The sequence below is a fragment of the Dryobates pubescens genome, chromosome 24 (genome assembly GCF_014839835.1).
Source record: "Dryobates pubescens isolate bDryPub1 chromosome 24, bDryPub1.pri, whole genome shotgun sequence".
NCBI classification, from domain to species: Eukaryota; Metazoa; Chordata; class Aves; order Piciformes; family Picidae; genus Dryobates; species Dryobates pubescens.
The window spans coordinates 2,842,795-2,855,925 of NC_071635.1; the positions used below are offsets into that span (position 1 = coordinate 2,842,795).

A 13,131-nucleotide genomic window follows, 5' to 3' on the forward strand; every position below is an offset into this window, starting at 1 on the left:
CAGCTAAGCTGTAGTTCAAGGCTCATGAAATATTCTTGTGGCTGCCTTATTTATATCCCTGGCTTCTTCTTTCAGGGTGGAGAAATGGGTTACATGCATGAAGATACTCCCATGCAACTCTGTGATAACAGATCTGCTGTCACAAGGACAAGGGGGAATGGGTTGAAGCTGAGGGAGAGCAGGGTTAGACTGGAGCTGAGGAGGAAGTTCTTCAGTAAGAGGGTGGTGAGACTCTGGAACAGGCTGCCCAGGGGGGTGATGGAGTAACCATCCCCAGATGTATTCAAGAAGCTGTAGATGTGGTGCTCCAGGATGTAGTTGTGTGGTCATGGTAGCTGGGTTACAGTTGGAATGGATGAACTAAAGGTCCCTGGGCAGCCTCTTTCAATCCATGACCACTCTGGCAGCAAAGAAATTTTTCCTGATGTCCAACCTGAAGCTCCCCTGGCACAACCCATTCCCTCTTGTCCTATTGCCAGTTACTTGGGAGAAGAGACCAACACCAGCCTCACTGCAGCCTCCTTTCAGGGAGTTGTAGAGAGCAATGAGGTCTCCCCTCAGTCTCCTCTTCTCCAGGCTGAACACCCCCATCTCCCCTAGCATCCCCTTGTATGACACCTTCCAAACCCCTCACCAGCCTCATTGCTCTTCTCTGGACACATTCCAGGACCTCATTGTCTTTCTTGTACTGTGGTGCCCAGAATGACAGCTGGGCTAAGACCATAACTTGGGAAGCTCCAGCTAAACAAAGCCATTTTCCTGTAAAGCTTGCTGCCACAGGTAGCACACTGCAAGGAAGACTGTGAAACAATAACCACATTCCACACCAGCTCCTGGCTGAGTGTCCTCTCAGGAGCTGGCTTTCCCCAGGAGCTAACCCCACATTGCTGGTACCTTAGAAGCTTGTCCCTGCCAGCTGCAAACACAGATGTCCTATTTTTTTCAACCACAGAAGTCAAGTTTGTATTTGTTTTCTCAGTGTTCTTCAGACTTTGGACTCTGATAAATTTCTGAGTTAAAAGTTGTTTGAAAACAAATATTTGGATTCTTTGATGCTCATTTTTTCAATGGGCCTGGCAAGGTAAAGGATCTACATGGAAGTCACAGCTTAAAGCCCTGGGGATGTTGATTGATTGAGCAGCTCCCCAGGAGCCAGCAGTGCCCTCATGCAGCCCAGCAGGCAGCTGTGTGCTGGGCTGCAGCCAGAGGAGTGTGGGCAGCAGGGCAGGAGAGGGGATTCTGCCCCCTTCCTCTGCTCTGCTGAGACTTCACCTCCAATCCTGCTTCCACTTCTGGTGTCCCCAGCATAAGAAGGACACAGATCTGATGGAGTGAGTCCAGAGGAGGCCACAAAGATGATCCAAGGGCTGGAGCAGTTTGGAGAAAACTCTGGGAGCTGATGATACCCTGGAACAGATTGCCCAGGGAGGTTGTGGCTGCCTCCTCCCTGGGGCTGTTCAAGGCCAGGTTGGATGAGGCCTTGAGCAGCTGAGTCTAGTTGAGAGGTGTCCCTGCCCATGGCAGGGGGAATTGGAGTAGAGGATCTCTAAGGTCCCTTCCAACCTGAGCCATTCTCTGGTTCTATGATTGAATCTAACCTGGGAGGAGGTAAAAAGCTTGAGGTGCCAGTCATGAAATGGTGTATGAGCTGCAGCTGCACCAGCTAGGGGACATGAGAACAACAGAAAGCATGACTTGAAAAGACAGTGACTGAAAATCTAAGGAAGAACAGCTTTGGTGACTGCTCTTTAAGAAGGACACAAACAACATGAACACAGGGAGAGCTACAGGAATGACTGCACACCTATGACCAACAGGCCAAGGTGGAGCAAACAGAGTGACTCACACAGATAAGAGATAGCTGAGGGCAGACATAAGAAGCTCCAGCTAAGTACAAGGGTGATAATAAGCAACTGGAAATACTTTGCTCTGCGGTGGTTTTTGGGAGGGTTTACGTTGCTAAGAGCAACTGGGAGACCATCTCCTCCCTGCCTGGGCGGGCAGGGCTTGGGCTGACAGCCACACTCCTCATGTGCCACCTGCTGGCTTCTGGGAAATGCTGCACAGAGCAGCAGCAGTGTTGGGAGCCCAGATATTGGCCGTTCCTGGGGAAAAGGAAGCTTCAGAAATACAGTCAGAGCTATGGTTTCCTCCCAGAGTGTGATGCAGGTCCGAGCTGGATGAATGCTTTGCCCTTTCCATCTTCCTGCCTGCTTGGGTGGAGATCTAATGTGGAAACTCTCAAGCAGCTGCCACAAAAACCTTCATGGCAGCAGTCTTCAGTTTCAGGTTTTAACCTGGCTTCTAGGGAAAGCTACTTTAGACTGAGCTTTCCAATGGAAAGCTGCTGCCTGCTTCCAACCTCACCTGTGGCCTGTTCTCCTTCCCCTCCTCACCAGAGCTCCACCAGAGCACCGCTGGGTTTTTCACCTGCTCAGGAAGATCTCTCTGCAAACCTCCAGAAAGCTTTCAGGGCCAAACTCTCATCCTTGGGTTGTCTGTGGACAGCCACAGGGGTTAACAGGGCTCCCCAACTTCTCTTTCTGTTCAGGTTTCTATTTTGTTCTCTTTTCAAACCAGAAGCACTGTCCAACACAAGGCAGTGCTCTCCAACATCCTGAACACAGCCACTGTGGATACCACAGGATCAGACACAGGCCAGGCTCAAAAGCACTGCCTAAGGAGCACCCTACTGCCACTGTCCGAGCCAGAGGAGTGGGATGGGTGACCAGGGCTCTGATTCAGGACATTTCAGGAGGACATTTCTCACTTGAGATTCCCTCTCACCACACTAGATGGCACAGCCTGCAGAGTGAATATCACTTAAGACGGTGCACAGGGGCCAGGACTTCCTAGTACCAGCTGTGGCTCTAGAGGTGTTTCCAGGACAGTAACAGTAAATAGCCACCCTACTGTTCTGGTTTGGAGATAGGAAAGGGTGTCAGGTAAGCTCCTGTCTGCAATGATCTGTGTGTTTGCTCCAGAACAGGACCCTCAGCATCCTCTTCTCATTTCTCTGCTGTCCAGCATCTCTGCTTCTAACTCTCACAAGCCATGAAAGCAAAAGCCTGCACAAAACAGGCAATGAGGACAGGGAACCTGAAGGGTCAGACAATTCTTTTCTGCACTGGTGTGGACTTACCCTGGACTAAACTGCAATCCTGCTCAGGAGGGATGCAGATTAGGAAGCATTTTCAGGTCCTGTCCCTCAGTGCAGCCACTGCTAACATGAAATCCTTGAGAAAGCTGAATCCTTGCTCACAGAAACCTCTCTCACCTCTGAACTCTGGCTGCTGCCCAGCAGGAGACAAACATGGCCATGATCTAGGAGACCACAGCCCTCAAAGTGCATTTGATGAGCGGATGCTGATGGCAACGGGGAGCAACTGGGCACAAATATCCTCTGGGAACTGTGTAGGACTTGTGTGGGAATCTGGGATCCGGGTTGCAAAGCTTTCCTTCCCTGTCTGGCTGTGCTCCAAGCTTGGCTCTGGTGGCACCTGGGTTCTTTGTGAGTCCCTCTTTCTGTACTCCTTCAAAGGCAGTGATGACAATTACTCTCGGAGCACCCAAAGCAAGCTGTGTGCTTTGCTTCAGATTCTTATGCAGACACTGAGTGAAAGAGAGTCTGGCAACAGAAGAGACTTGTAGGAGCATGGAAGATGAATAGAACCAGAGGAGACCTTTGCTCTTTTCTTTGCTCATTAAAGCAGCACGCTGCCTTTCATCATGTGCATGTTTGGGTCTTCAAAACAAACTGTTCCTTAAGGATGTCTCTAATAGTCCCTTCTAAGCTTGGTGTTTCTTCCTTCCTCTGTTCTATCAATTATATTTAAGGAGAGAAACACTGGGGTTAGCAGCTCCAAAGTGCTGAAGGCTGGCAGGAGGCTCTCTTTCAGTGATACAATAATGAATGATTTTTGTCTGCTCTGCTTCAGGGAGATGAGTAGGAATGTAAAATTGCAGTATATACATCCAGACATAAAGAACAGCAGCAGGTAGGTGCCCTAGCTGATAATCCTGGCTGAGCAGGGTGGGGACAAATGCAGAGCATGGGGCTGTCTCTGTTTTGAAGGCTAGAAAAAAGGAATCTAAGCAAGCTGTGAAACTATCACCTGCTGCAGAAAGAGTGTCAGTACTTAGCACAACTCATTACAGTCCAGCGTCTGCTTTAAGTAGCAAGGCTAAGCTGCACTTTGAAACATCAAGAGTGGTAAAATTGAGTGCACCCAAACCCACATCCACTGAGAGAGTGCCCTGGCAGGTCCTGGCTGCTTCTCAGTCCTTGTCTCCCTCTGTATTATTGAGCAGAAGGTCTGAGCAGTGTGTGCTGAGCACATGCCCCAACGCATCCCACACATCAAAGGACCCAGAGAGGTATTTTTGCTGAAGCCCAAGCTCAGCACTTTGCTGGAGGAGGGCTTCATAGTGACTGTGGTCAGCACAGAAAGGACAACTGTTTAGATCATGGAGCCTGTGTATCTGCACAGGCTACCACTGCCCCACGGAGACGGCACACTTGTGCTTCTATAAATTGGAGTGACATTTACTGTCCTGTTAAGCTGAGGTAGCACTGCTCTAAGTGACACTGAAAGATTAAGGCATTCACACACTGGAAATAGACTTACAGGGACATCCACTTAGCCCTTCTCTTTTCTAATGAGATAGGGGGTGAAATCTCATCAGTGGGCTTCAGAAATCAAATCATGGCAACACCTTTGGTCAGATAAAGAGAGTGGATTGGGAGGGGGAAAAAAAGGCAACAGTGGAAACTGAATGGAGCTGCTTCCCCCCAACTCTTCCTCTGGTGATAATCTTTGGTGTTAACAGTCCCATAAACACTTTGACAGTTGTTTAATTACTCCAGAGCTACCAAGGTGTAAGTTGTATTTACTGGGTTCCTAGGAAGATTGAGCTGTATAACCTTCTTGACTTAGAAATGAAATTTGACATCATCACTTCAAGAAGGAAAATGGGTAGTAAAACAAAGGCATATGAAAAGAAACATCAAATATCCTCTGCACTAATGGACCCTGGAGTCTTGGTAGTCCAGAAAAGCTTCCTGAGCATAACACAGACACAGCAGAGCTGGGTAATATTAAGAAATCTAAATTGCAGCTTAATTCTTACTTAAAATATAAGTTTCTCTAACATTAGAGTATGATGCAGAAGTTACAAAAGTAGTAGAGAATGCATCACACTTCCAAGGGATAACAGAGGCAGCTTGGATTTTCATCCAGAAGGGATGAAAAAAAAGGGGGAAAGATTGCAGAAAATGAGGGGAGGAGAGAGATAAACCATTAAAACTAGAAGCAAAGCAGCCATACAGCACAGACCTGTTAGAGTCTATATGTCTAAGGCCACCAGTACTGCTAGAATGAAACCTCTGCAGTTACTACAGCTCCAGTGCTTGCTTTCATGTTAAAAGAGGAAAGAACCTCAACTTCTGCAGGTCATCTCCCTTCGTTTTTGCATTATCTGTGGTTTAAAACACCTCCAGCACGGCTCCCTTGTGCAGAATGCCTGGTTAAGGAGATGAAATGAGGAAAGAAGCAAGGAAAGAGGACGGACAGCAGCAAAGAAGGGGAGAGGTGGCTGAAAGAGGACAGCGAGCAACCTCATGACTTTTTCCCACCTAACCTCTGCCTTGCTCCCTCTGCCCCCCCGCCGCGCTCCGAGGGCATCTCCTCCCTCTCTCCCTCCCCGCCGGGGCGGCTCCTCCCCGGGGCCGGGGCCTGGCTTAAAGCGGCGCCGAAGGGGGCAGCGGCGGGTGCCTCAGCGCCGGCGCCCCGCCATGGCCCGCGACCGCGGCCCGCCCGTGCTGCGGCAGCCGCCCCCGGTCGCTTCTGCTCCGCGCTCCCCTGCCGCCGCCCTGCCCGCCGAGGCCCGCGGCTGGGGCTGGCTGGGAGCGGGGCTGTGGCCGGCGCTGCTGGTGGGGCTGCTGGCCGCGCTGCTCGCCTGGCTCTGGTACGGCAGCGGGGACGGCCGGGGAGAGGAGGGCGGCGGCGAGGCGGCTCCGGTGCGGGACGGCAGCGAGGAGCCCCAGTGCGAGGCGGAGGCTGCAGGTACCGGCGGGGTGCTGGGGGAGCTCGGCGGGGCTCGGTCCGGACAAGGCTGCCAGCGAGGGCTTGGGGCTATTGCTTCCCAGCCGAGCTGCGCGGCTTAACCCTGCCTGGTGTAACTCGGTGTCATTTCTAGGGGGTCTTCTGAAGAGTGGTGGGCAGCTGCCCGAAGCCGAGGCTGCTGTCCTCACCAGCCCTGGGAAGCCAGGAGAGGATGCGGTGAATGTGGCAAGGGAAGAGCTTAACCATCTTCAAAGTGGCAAACCTCTGGAGACGGAGCAGCTGCCTCCCGTGCAGGGTGCCACTGACTCCAGAGAGCATCCACCTGATCCACAGGACAGCCAGGCAGGTGACCTGAGCCCCCAGACGGGACAAGCAAGTGATGGATGGTGTGTGATGAACTTGGCAGGAGTCTCTGATGATGTCTGTAAGGAGAGAAATGAGGAGCAGCCAGAGCAGCCAGTTGTGAGTAAGGACTTGGACCATGAGGAGTGGGAAGTTGTTTCTGAGCACCTGGCCTGGGGGGAGGCTGGCAAGAATGGCAGCCTGGAAGACTCGGACAGCAAGGAATGGGAACAGGGAGACTGCCCTGATGGGGACCTGAAAGCCAAGAGGGTTGCAGCCGTGCCCCCCATGTTCCAGAACATCCACGTGACCTTCCGGGTGCACTACTTCACGCACTCGGATGCCCAGCTGCTTGGTGTCACTGGGGACCACGAGTGTCTTGGCCAGTGGCACAGCTATGTTCCCCTCAAGTATGACAAGGATGGCTTCTGGTCTGAGTCTATCAGTCTGCCAGCAGACACCAGAATGGAGTGGAAATTTATCCTGGTGGAAGACGGGAAGGTGAGACGTTGGGAAGAATGCAGCAACAGGACCTTAGTGACTGAACACGAAGATCAAATAGTTCATCAGTGGTGGGGGTACCACTAATGGGATTTTGGAAGCTGCTTATCCAATGGCAAAACTGCTTAGATTAATCACAGGGCCCCTAAACTTTACCCCTTCTTCAGTAGAAGACCCTCTCAAGTGCAGAGCTCTGTAAAGCCTGTATAAAGCCTGGTTAAACCATGCGAGCAGCAGAGCTCTGCCATCCCCTTTAGGAAAGCATTGGGCAGCCTGCAAAATCAACTTCAGCCATCTGAAGATGTGCAAGGTAGGCTCTGAAGGCAAGAGCAGCATTCCAAGCAGCTGCCTGCCTGAGTAACTCAGGACCTTGGACTTGGTGTTGCTTTGAGTTGGGACTGTGGGATGCATCTTTGTACCAACTGCTTGGGGCTTTGGAAGCATAGTGAGGAGTGTGGTTGCCTACACTGTAATAGGAACCTAAGTGTTTTAACTTATGTAATGTGTTAAGTGAACAATAAACATTTTCAGACTGACAGTCCATCACAACCTGCCCAGTGAACTGCCTCATTTTAGTAACTGACAGAAACTTGGTTTCTTGACTGGAAATCTTAGTGCTAAAGAATTGTTGGAAGGTGACTTGGAGGGACTGACCCCAAAATAGCTCATTCTCTGCTCCCTGCTCTGCAGGAAGCACTCAGGTCAAATGAAGGCTTGGCAGATAGGTCCCTTTTGGGCAGATCATCCTGCTGACAGGAGAGCAGAGCAAAGGTCAGAAAGGCCTGGCTGGGCTTAATGAATTACTTGGTCGAGGTGGGAGCAAGCTTTCAAAAAGCCTGGACTGCCATGAGGGCTGGGGAATGGGATTCCTTCTGCAACTGAATTAGGGGACATGGTCTGCCTCCCGGGGAACAAGGGCACAGTGTTGTTAGCAACTGCTTAGCTTCAACATGTGCCTCTGCCACAACTGCTGCTGCTAATTTATGCCTGCTTTGCATGGTGGAGTCATCTGAATATGGGACATAGAATGGATTTTGATGAGAGATTGGAAGCTGAGCTTTGGAGGCTTATCTCCTGCATCTAGTAGATAATGGATATCAGGGTGATGGGATCCTCCTGGGGCTGCTGTGAAGAGCAAGTGTCTGAAATGTTTCTGGGACTTCAGCAGCAGCTGTGCCTTGAAACAAACCCATGGAGAGTGGGCTGGGCTGCCTCCTCGTGCAGACACAGCCACAAAATAGCTGAAGAAGGTCTTGGGGAGGGTGAAGAGGGAGGAAGACTAAGGCAAATAATTCCATGGGGAAGCTGGAATTTTTGTGTGCTCAACCAAGCCCCTCCCAGAGCAGAGCAACTACATGGCAGAGCAACTTGTTCTGTGGGTCAGTTGTTTCTACAGAGGGTCTTTGCTCTCAGGTTGTCTCCAACACCTGAAGATTCAGGTGAATAACTTTTCCTTTCCTTCAAGAGAGCTTTCATAGGAAAAAACCAAGGTAGGGAATGTGGGTAGGAGCTAAGCTCAAGACTGACTATAAGCTTTTTGTTAACTGCTTGTCCAGGATGAGAAATATCCCTGGCAAATACTGTGTGAAGAAATACTGCAGGTCTGGAAAGAGTGTGGTAAAACTTCTGACTCCAAAGGGAGAGGATGGAGCTCAGCAGGTGGTTGATGCTGTTTTGGTGGTCTTAAACACATGCACAAGTGCATGTGCACATGTGCACTCTCAACAAGGAACTAATGTGGGACCTAAGTTACTACCTGAACTTAAAAGGCAAATAGGATGTAGTCAGCATGCCCTGGGTTGAAAAAATAAACTGAAATAAGCTTTGTGTTAACATTTAGGTGCCACTGCTTCACTGTAACAAATATTCCTCCTGCTCAATTACCTCTTTGCTTACTGTGCTCAAACAAAGCTCTGAAGTTCTGTCCATCTGCACCACTGCTGAGGTCACAAAACATTTGTGTGGGTTTCACTCAGTAACTTCCAGCTTTCACTGAACAGGTAAAGTTGTGCTGGAACTAATGGCTTCCTACCCTAATTAAATAGGGTTGCACTCAATTCTTCTAACCATAGATTGAACAATACAGAGGTACAGCTGAAAAAGAAATGGATCTTTGGAACCCACTGAAGTCACAGCAAAAGATTATTTCAAGCTGTTTACAGTTCTTCTCCCATTAATGCAAGCTCTTCAAATGAGGAGACAGTGTCAACTTAGAGCCACTGCCATTTGAGTGTATTTATACCTGCACTGGAGGCCTGTCTGAGAAGATTAACTGTGCTATTGGATTAAGATATTCACTAGAAAGCCACTTAACCCACACTAGAATAGATTCCCTAATGCAATGATGAACATTTATTTGGACAGTTATTTGTCTGGTAAAAGAAGTTTGGATTTCAGGCTACCTGGAGGAGCTGAATAGTGTTTTCTCCTGGTTTACAGAGGTGATTTCTTACTGAGCAATGTTTTCACTCATGAAGGTTAAATGAAACCAAAGTTGCCTTGCTGCATGAAATTGATTATGCTAGAATGGGTTGATACTTAATACAATGTCCTGACCCTGAGACTAGTGAAGCTACCTGTGAGAAACAAGTTCCTGTTGACATTCCTATGTGGATCTGGCAGCCAGCTGCTCAGGATATCTAAAAACAAACCAATAAACCATCCCACTCAGCTTGGCAAAGCCAGAAGGGCTGCAGACAAACCCCTGCCTTTGAAGTTCACCTGCTCACACTGCTGGCAACAAACTCAGAATCACAGAATGGCTCAGGTTGGAAGGGACCTTAGAGATCACACAGTATCACAGTATCACAGTAACTAAGGTTGGAAGAGACCCCAAGGATCATCAAGTCCAACCTGTTCCAACAGACCTCACAACTAGATCATAGCACCAAGCACCACGTCCAATCTCCCCTGGAACACCTCCAGGGACGGCGACTCCACCACCTCCCTGGGCAGCACATCCCAATGACGAATGACTCGCTCAGTGAAGAACTTTTTCCTCACCTCGAGTCTAAACCTCCCCTGGCACAACTTGAGACTGTGTCCCCTTGTTCTGGTGCTGGTTGCCTGGGAGAAGAGACCAACCCCCACCTGGCTACAACCACCCTTCAGGTAGTTGTAGAGGGCAATGAGGTCGCCTCTGATCCTTCTCTTCTCCAGGCTAAACAATCCCAGCTCCCTCAGCCTCTCCTCATAGGGCTTGTGCTCAAGGCCTCTCCCCAGCCTTGTTGCCCTTCTCTGGACACGTTCAAGTGTCTCGATGTCCTTCCTAAACTGAGGGGCCCAGAACTGGACACAGTACTCAAGGTGTGGCCTAACCAATGCAGAGTACAGGGGCACAATGACCTCCCTGCTCCTGCTGGCCACACTATTCCTAATACAGGCCAGGATGCCATTGGCCTTCTTGGCCAATTCGAATCCTCCGTGCAAGTCCTTCGTTATCCCGGCTTGCCCTCTTGGTAGGGTTTGCACCTTCAGCACACAGCTGAGTTTTTGCTGCACAGCTCTGCATCTCCAAGCATGTTCCATGCTCCCCAGGATTTACTACCCCCAGATCACCTTGCAGTCGGTGCATTTCTCCCTGGCAATCAACCCCCAGCTCTTCTGCCTGTTGCTCTCTAATTTAATCTTTCCATGGTTTCAGCTTTCCGAGCCTGTGTCGGTACAACTCCTGCTCAGGGCACAGAGAGAGACAAAGCTTCCTTCTGTCCTGTGGTTCCAGGAAGGGTCCTGGCATCCTCAGGCGGGCACCAACAGGGTGGCAGCTGTGAGGTGACATCAGCCTTGCTTGGTCAACAAAGCGGAAAGCAGAGAGTCAACTGTTACTGGGAGGAGAGCCCTCCTGACTCATCTGCTCCAACCTCCCGGCCATGGACTTCTGACAGGCCAGACAATTTGATTACTTTTAGGTGAAATGCAATTAATCTACTCCTATTTGTGAAGCAGTTTGGTTCATTAAATGCTGTGCCTGGATGGCAAGCTGAGCAGACAGCCTGAGGCTGGACTGGCTGCTGGGCATAAACCAGTTTGAAGTCACACACAGAAACTTGCACTGCAACTTGTCCTGCTGCATATTCATTCCCCACATGCCTTTGCCAAGAGCCCCTCATGTTCTCTGGGTATTACACTTACAGTTTGGAGTCTCTCCACATGATCCATCCAAAAATATTAGACTGCTGTTAGGTTTTGTTTCTAGGGGCTTGGTTGCCAGCTGTGGTGTCCGGCTGTGGTCACGATTTGCCTAACAGGCCTCCTGTCATCCACCTACATGACATGGAACAGCAAAGTGCTGTTTGTGGCATGACATGGAATGAAAAAGTGCTGTTTGTACTGCAAAGAGCAGGATTTGTATCTGCTCTAGAGCCCACCAGGCCATGACTCCTTTGCTTCCCCAGGCCAGTTCCTTGCCTTCTGCTGGTGGCAGGAAGAAGCCCAGGCCTGTTCCCAACTTGGCTGGATTGCAGCAGGAGGAGGTTAAGCTGCCTTTTTTGCTTGGCAGAGCTCCCTTCTCTCTGGCTATTTGTACCTCTCCACCTGCTCCCTTCTGTTCCCACAGGGCTGCAGCCTTTTGAAACTCTTTTAGCTTGGCTCCCTGAACACAACTGAGGGAGCACTTTTCACTGACCTTTTGCAGCCTGCTGGGCCATGGGGCTAATAGATGAGCTCATGCTCTACATCCCTTTTCTTATCAAAACTTTGGCAGGTCTGTCAAATACATTGTGAGAAGTCCAAACTGTGATCCACAAGCCATCTAACATGAGCCCTTCCATTTTCAAAGCAGCTGATTCCTGGGAAAGGAGAGATGCCTGTAATTAGCATTTTGACTGACAGCTGAAATGATTCAGAAACACAGAGAATCACTGAAATAAAAATGCTGCTGCCAATAAACAACTGAGGAAGAGCCCACTGACCTCTTCTTCCCACACAAGAAGATCTCAAACTAATAAAAAATACAACCAACCCTCAGAGGTTTGAGCTGCTCTGGATGGTAGTGCTGTAATGTTGACAAGGCAAGGCTTGGATCTGCATGGTTTGTTCTCATGAAGCTACTTCTGCTGAGCCACAGCTACAAATCACTGGGTTTGGCCAAAATCCTTGCACAACTCCTTGCATTTCAGCATGGTGCTCCACACTGCCCCAAATCCAAGGCATTTGCTGCATTTCAGGAAGCAGATGATGAGGGCAAAGACTAATGGTAGCAAAGCTGCTCCACTAGCACCTCCTGCTGCCCCTGGGGCTGCTTTGCTGTGCTTGGGTACTGATTTATTGCAGGACATCTTGTTAGCACCGTTTACAGCAAGGACTCCTCTGCTACCAAGCCAGCAGCTTCCATGGCAAAATTCTCAGAAAAAGAATAAAAGTAACAGATTTTGGAGAAGTTCTCAATTTGGGATGAGTACAAATTTCTCCCTCCCCTGCCTCTGTTCCCAAGAACTATCCTGTTCCCTGAGATACTGTCAAACACCAATGAAGCTTTAATCATCACTCTGACCCTGCTTATCTTACTGCTTTGGAACTGTTTTTAGCTTTGGATCACCTTTTAGCTCTTTTAAGTGCCCACTGCTGCAAAATCCTCAAATGTCAGAAGACACAGAAAAGTGGAAAAAGCAAATCCATGTGTCCCAGGTGTGCTCAACACTGCCTTCCTGTTTATTACTAAAGCTTACAGCAGGAATGGCCTTTGAGAACATGATTCTTAGGCATTCATATTAAGGGCAGGTTGTCTGTGTGGGTGACTCAGCTGCAGAGCATTTGGGAGGCCAACTGAAAGTAATACACCCAGCTATTTCAGCCAGGGTGGTGGAGCCTTGGAGTTGTCACACTAGACTGTTAGAAAAGTCAGTAAAGATTCCAAATGCATTTTATACCCTGCTTAAACTTTATCTAATTTAGGTTTTATACAGTGACACTGATTGAAGAAGGAAAAAACACATTAAAAAATCCCAAGCTGGGGATCTCCACATCCTCAGCTGCAAAGCTAAACCCAAGGCAGGCTGTGGCCTCTCCTTCTGTGCTATGAATCAAGCCAAATATCCCAACACACTGAAAAATTCCAGACAAAATAGCACCTCCTGAGTCCATTCTGCTTACAGGAATCATGGTATGGGATGAAACCTGTGCAGTCTTCCAGCTGTGGGTATGTGGGTCCACACTCTATGTCAGTTAACAGGGGCCACAGGCAGGTTTCCTGCTTTTGTTGGAAATACTTGGCAGTCTGGGGACA

At 49.5% G+C, this 13,131-nt stretch overlaps 1 protein-coding gene across 1 annotated transcript; it reads left to right on the forward strand.

Moving 5' to 3' along the window:
* The first annotated feature begins 5,736 nt into the window (after positions 1–5,736).
* Positions 5,737–7,454, forward strand: STBD1 (starch binding domain 1). The gene is made up of 2 exons (XM_054172654.1): positions 5,737–6,065; positions 6,199–7,454. Exons 1-2 carry the CDS (start codon positions 5,795–5,797, stop codon positions 6,993–6,995), a joined length of 1,068 nt encoding a protein of 355 aa, XP_054028629.1. The 5' UTR covers positions 5,737–5,794; the 3' UTR covers positions 6,996–7,454.
* Positions 7,455–13,131: the final 5,677 nt, after the last annotated feature.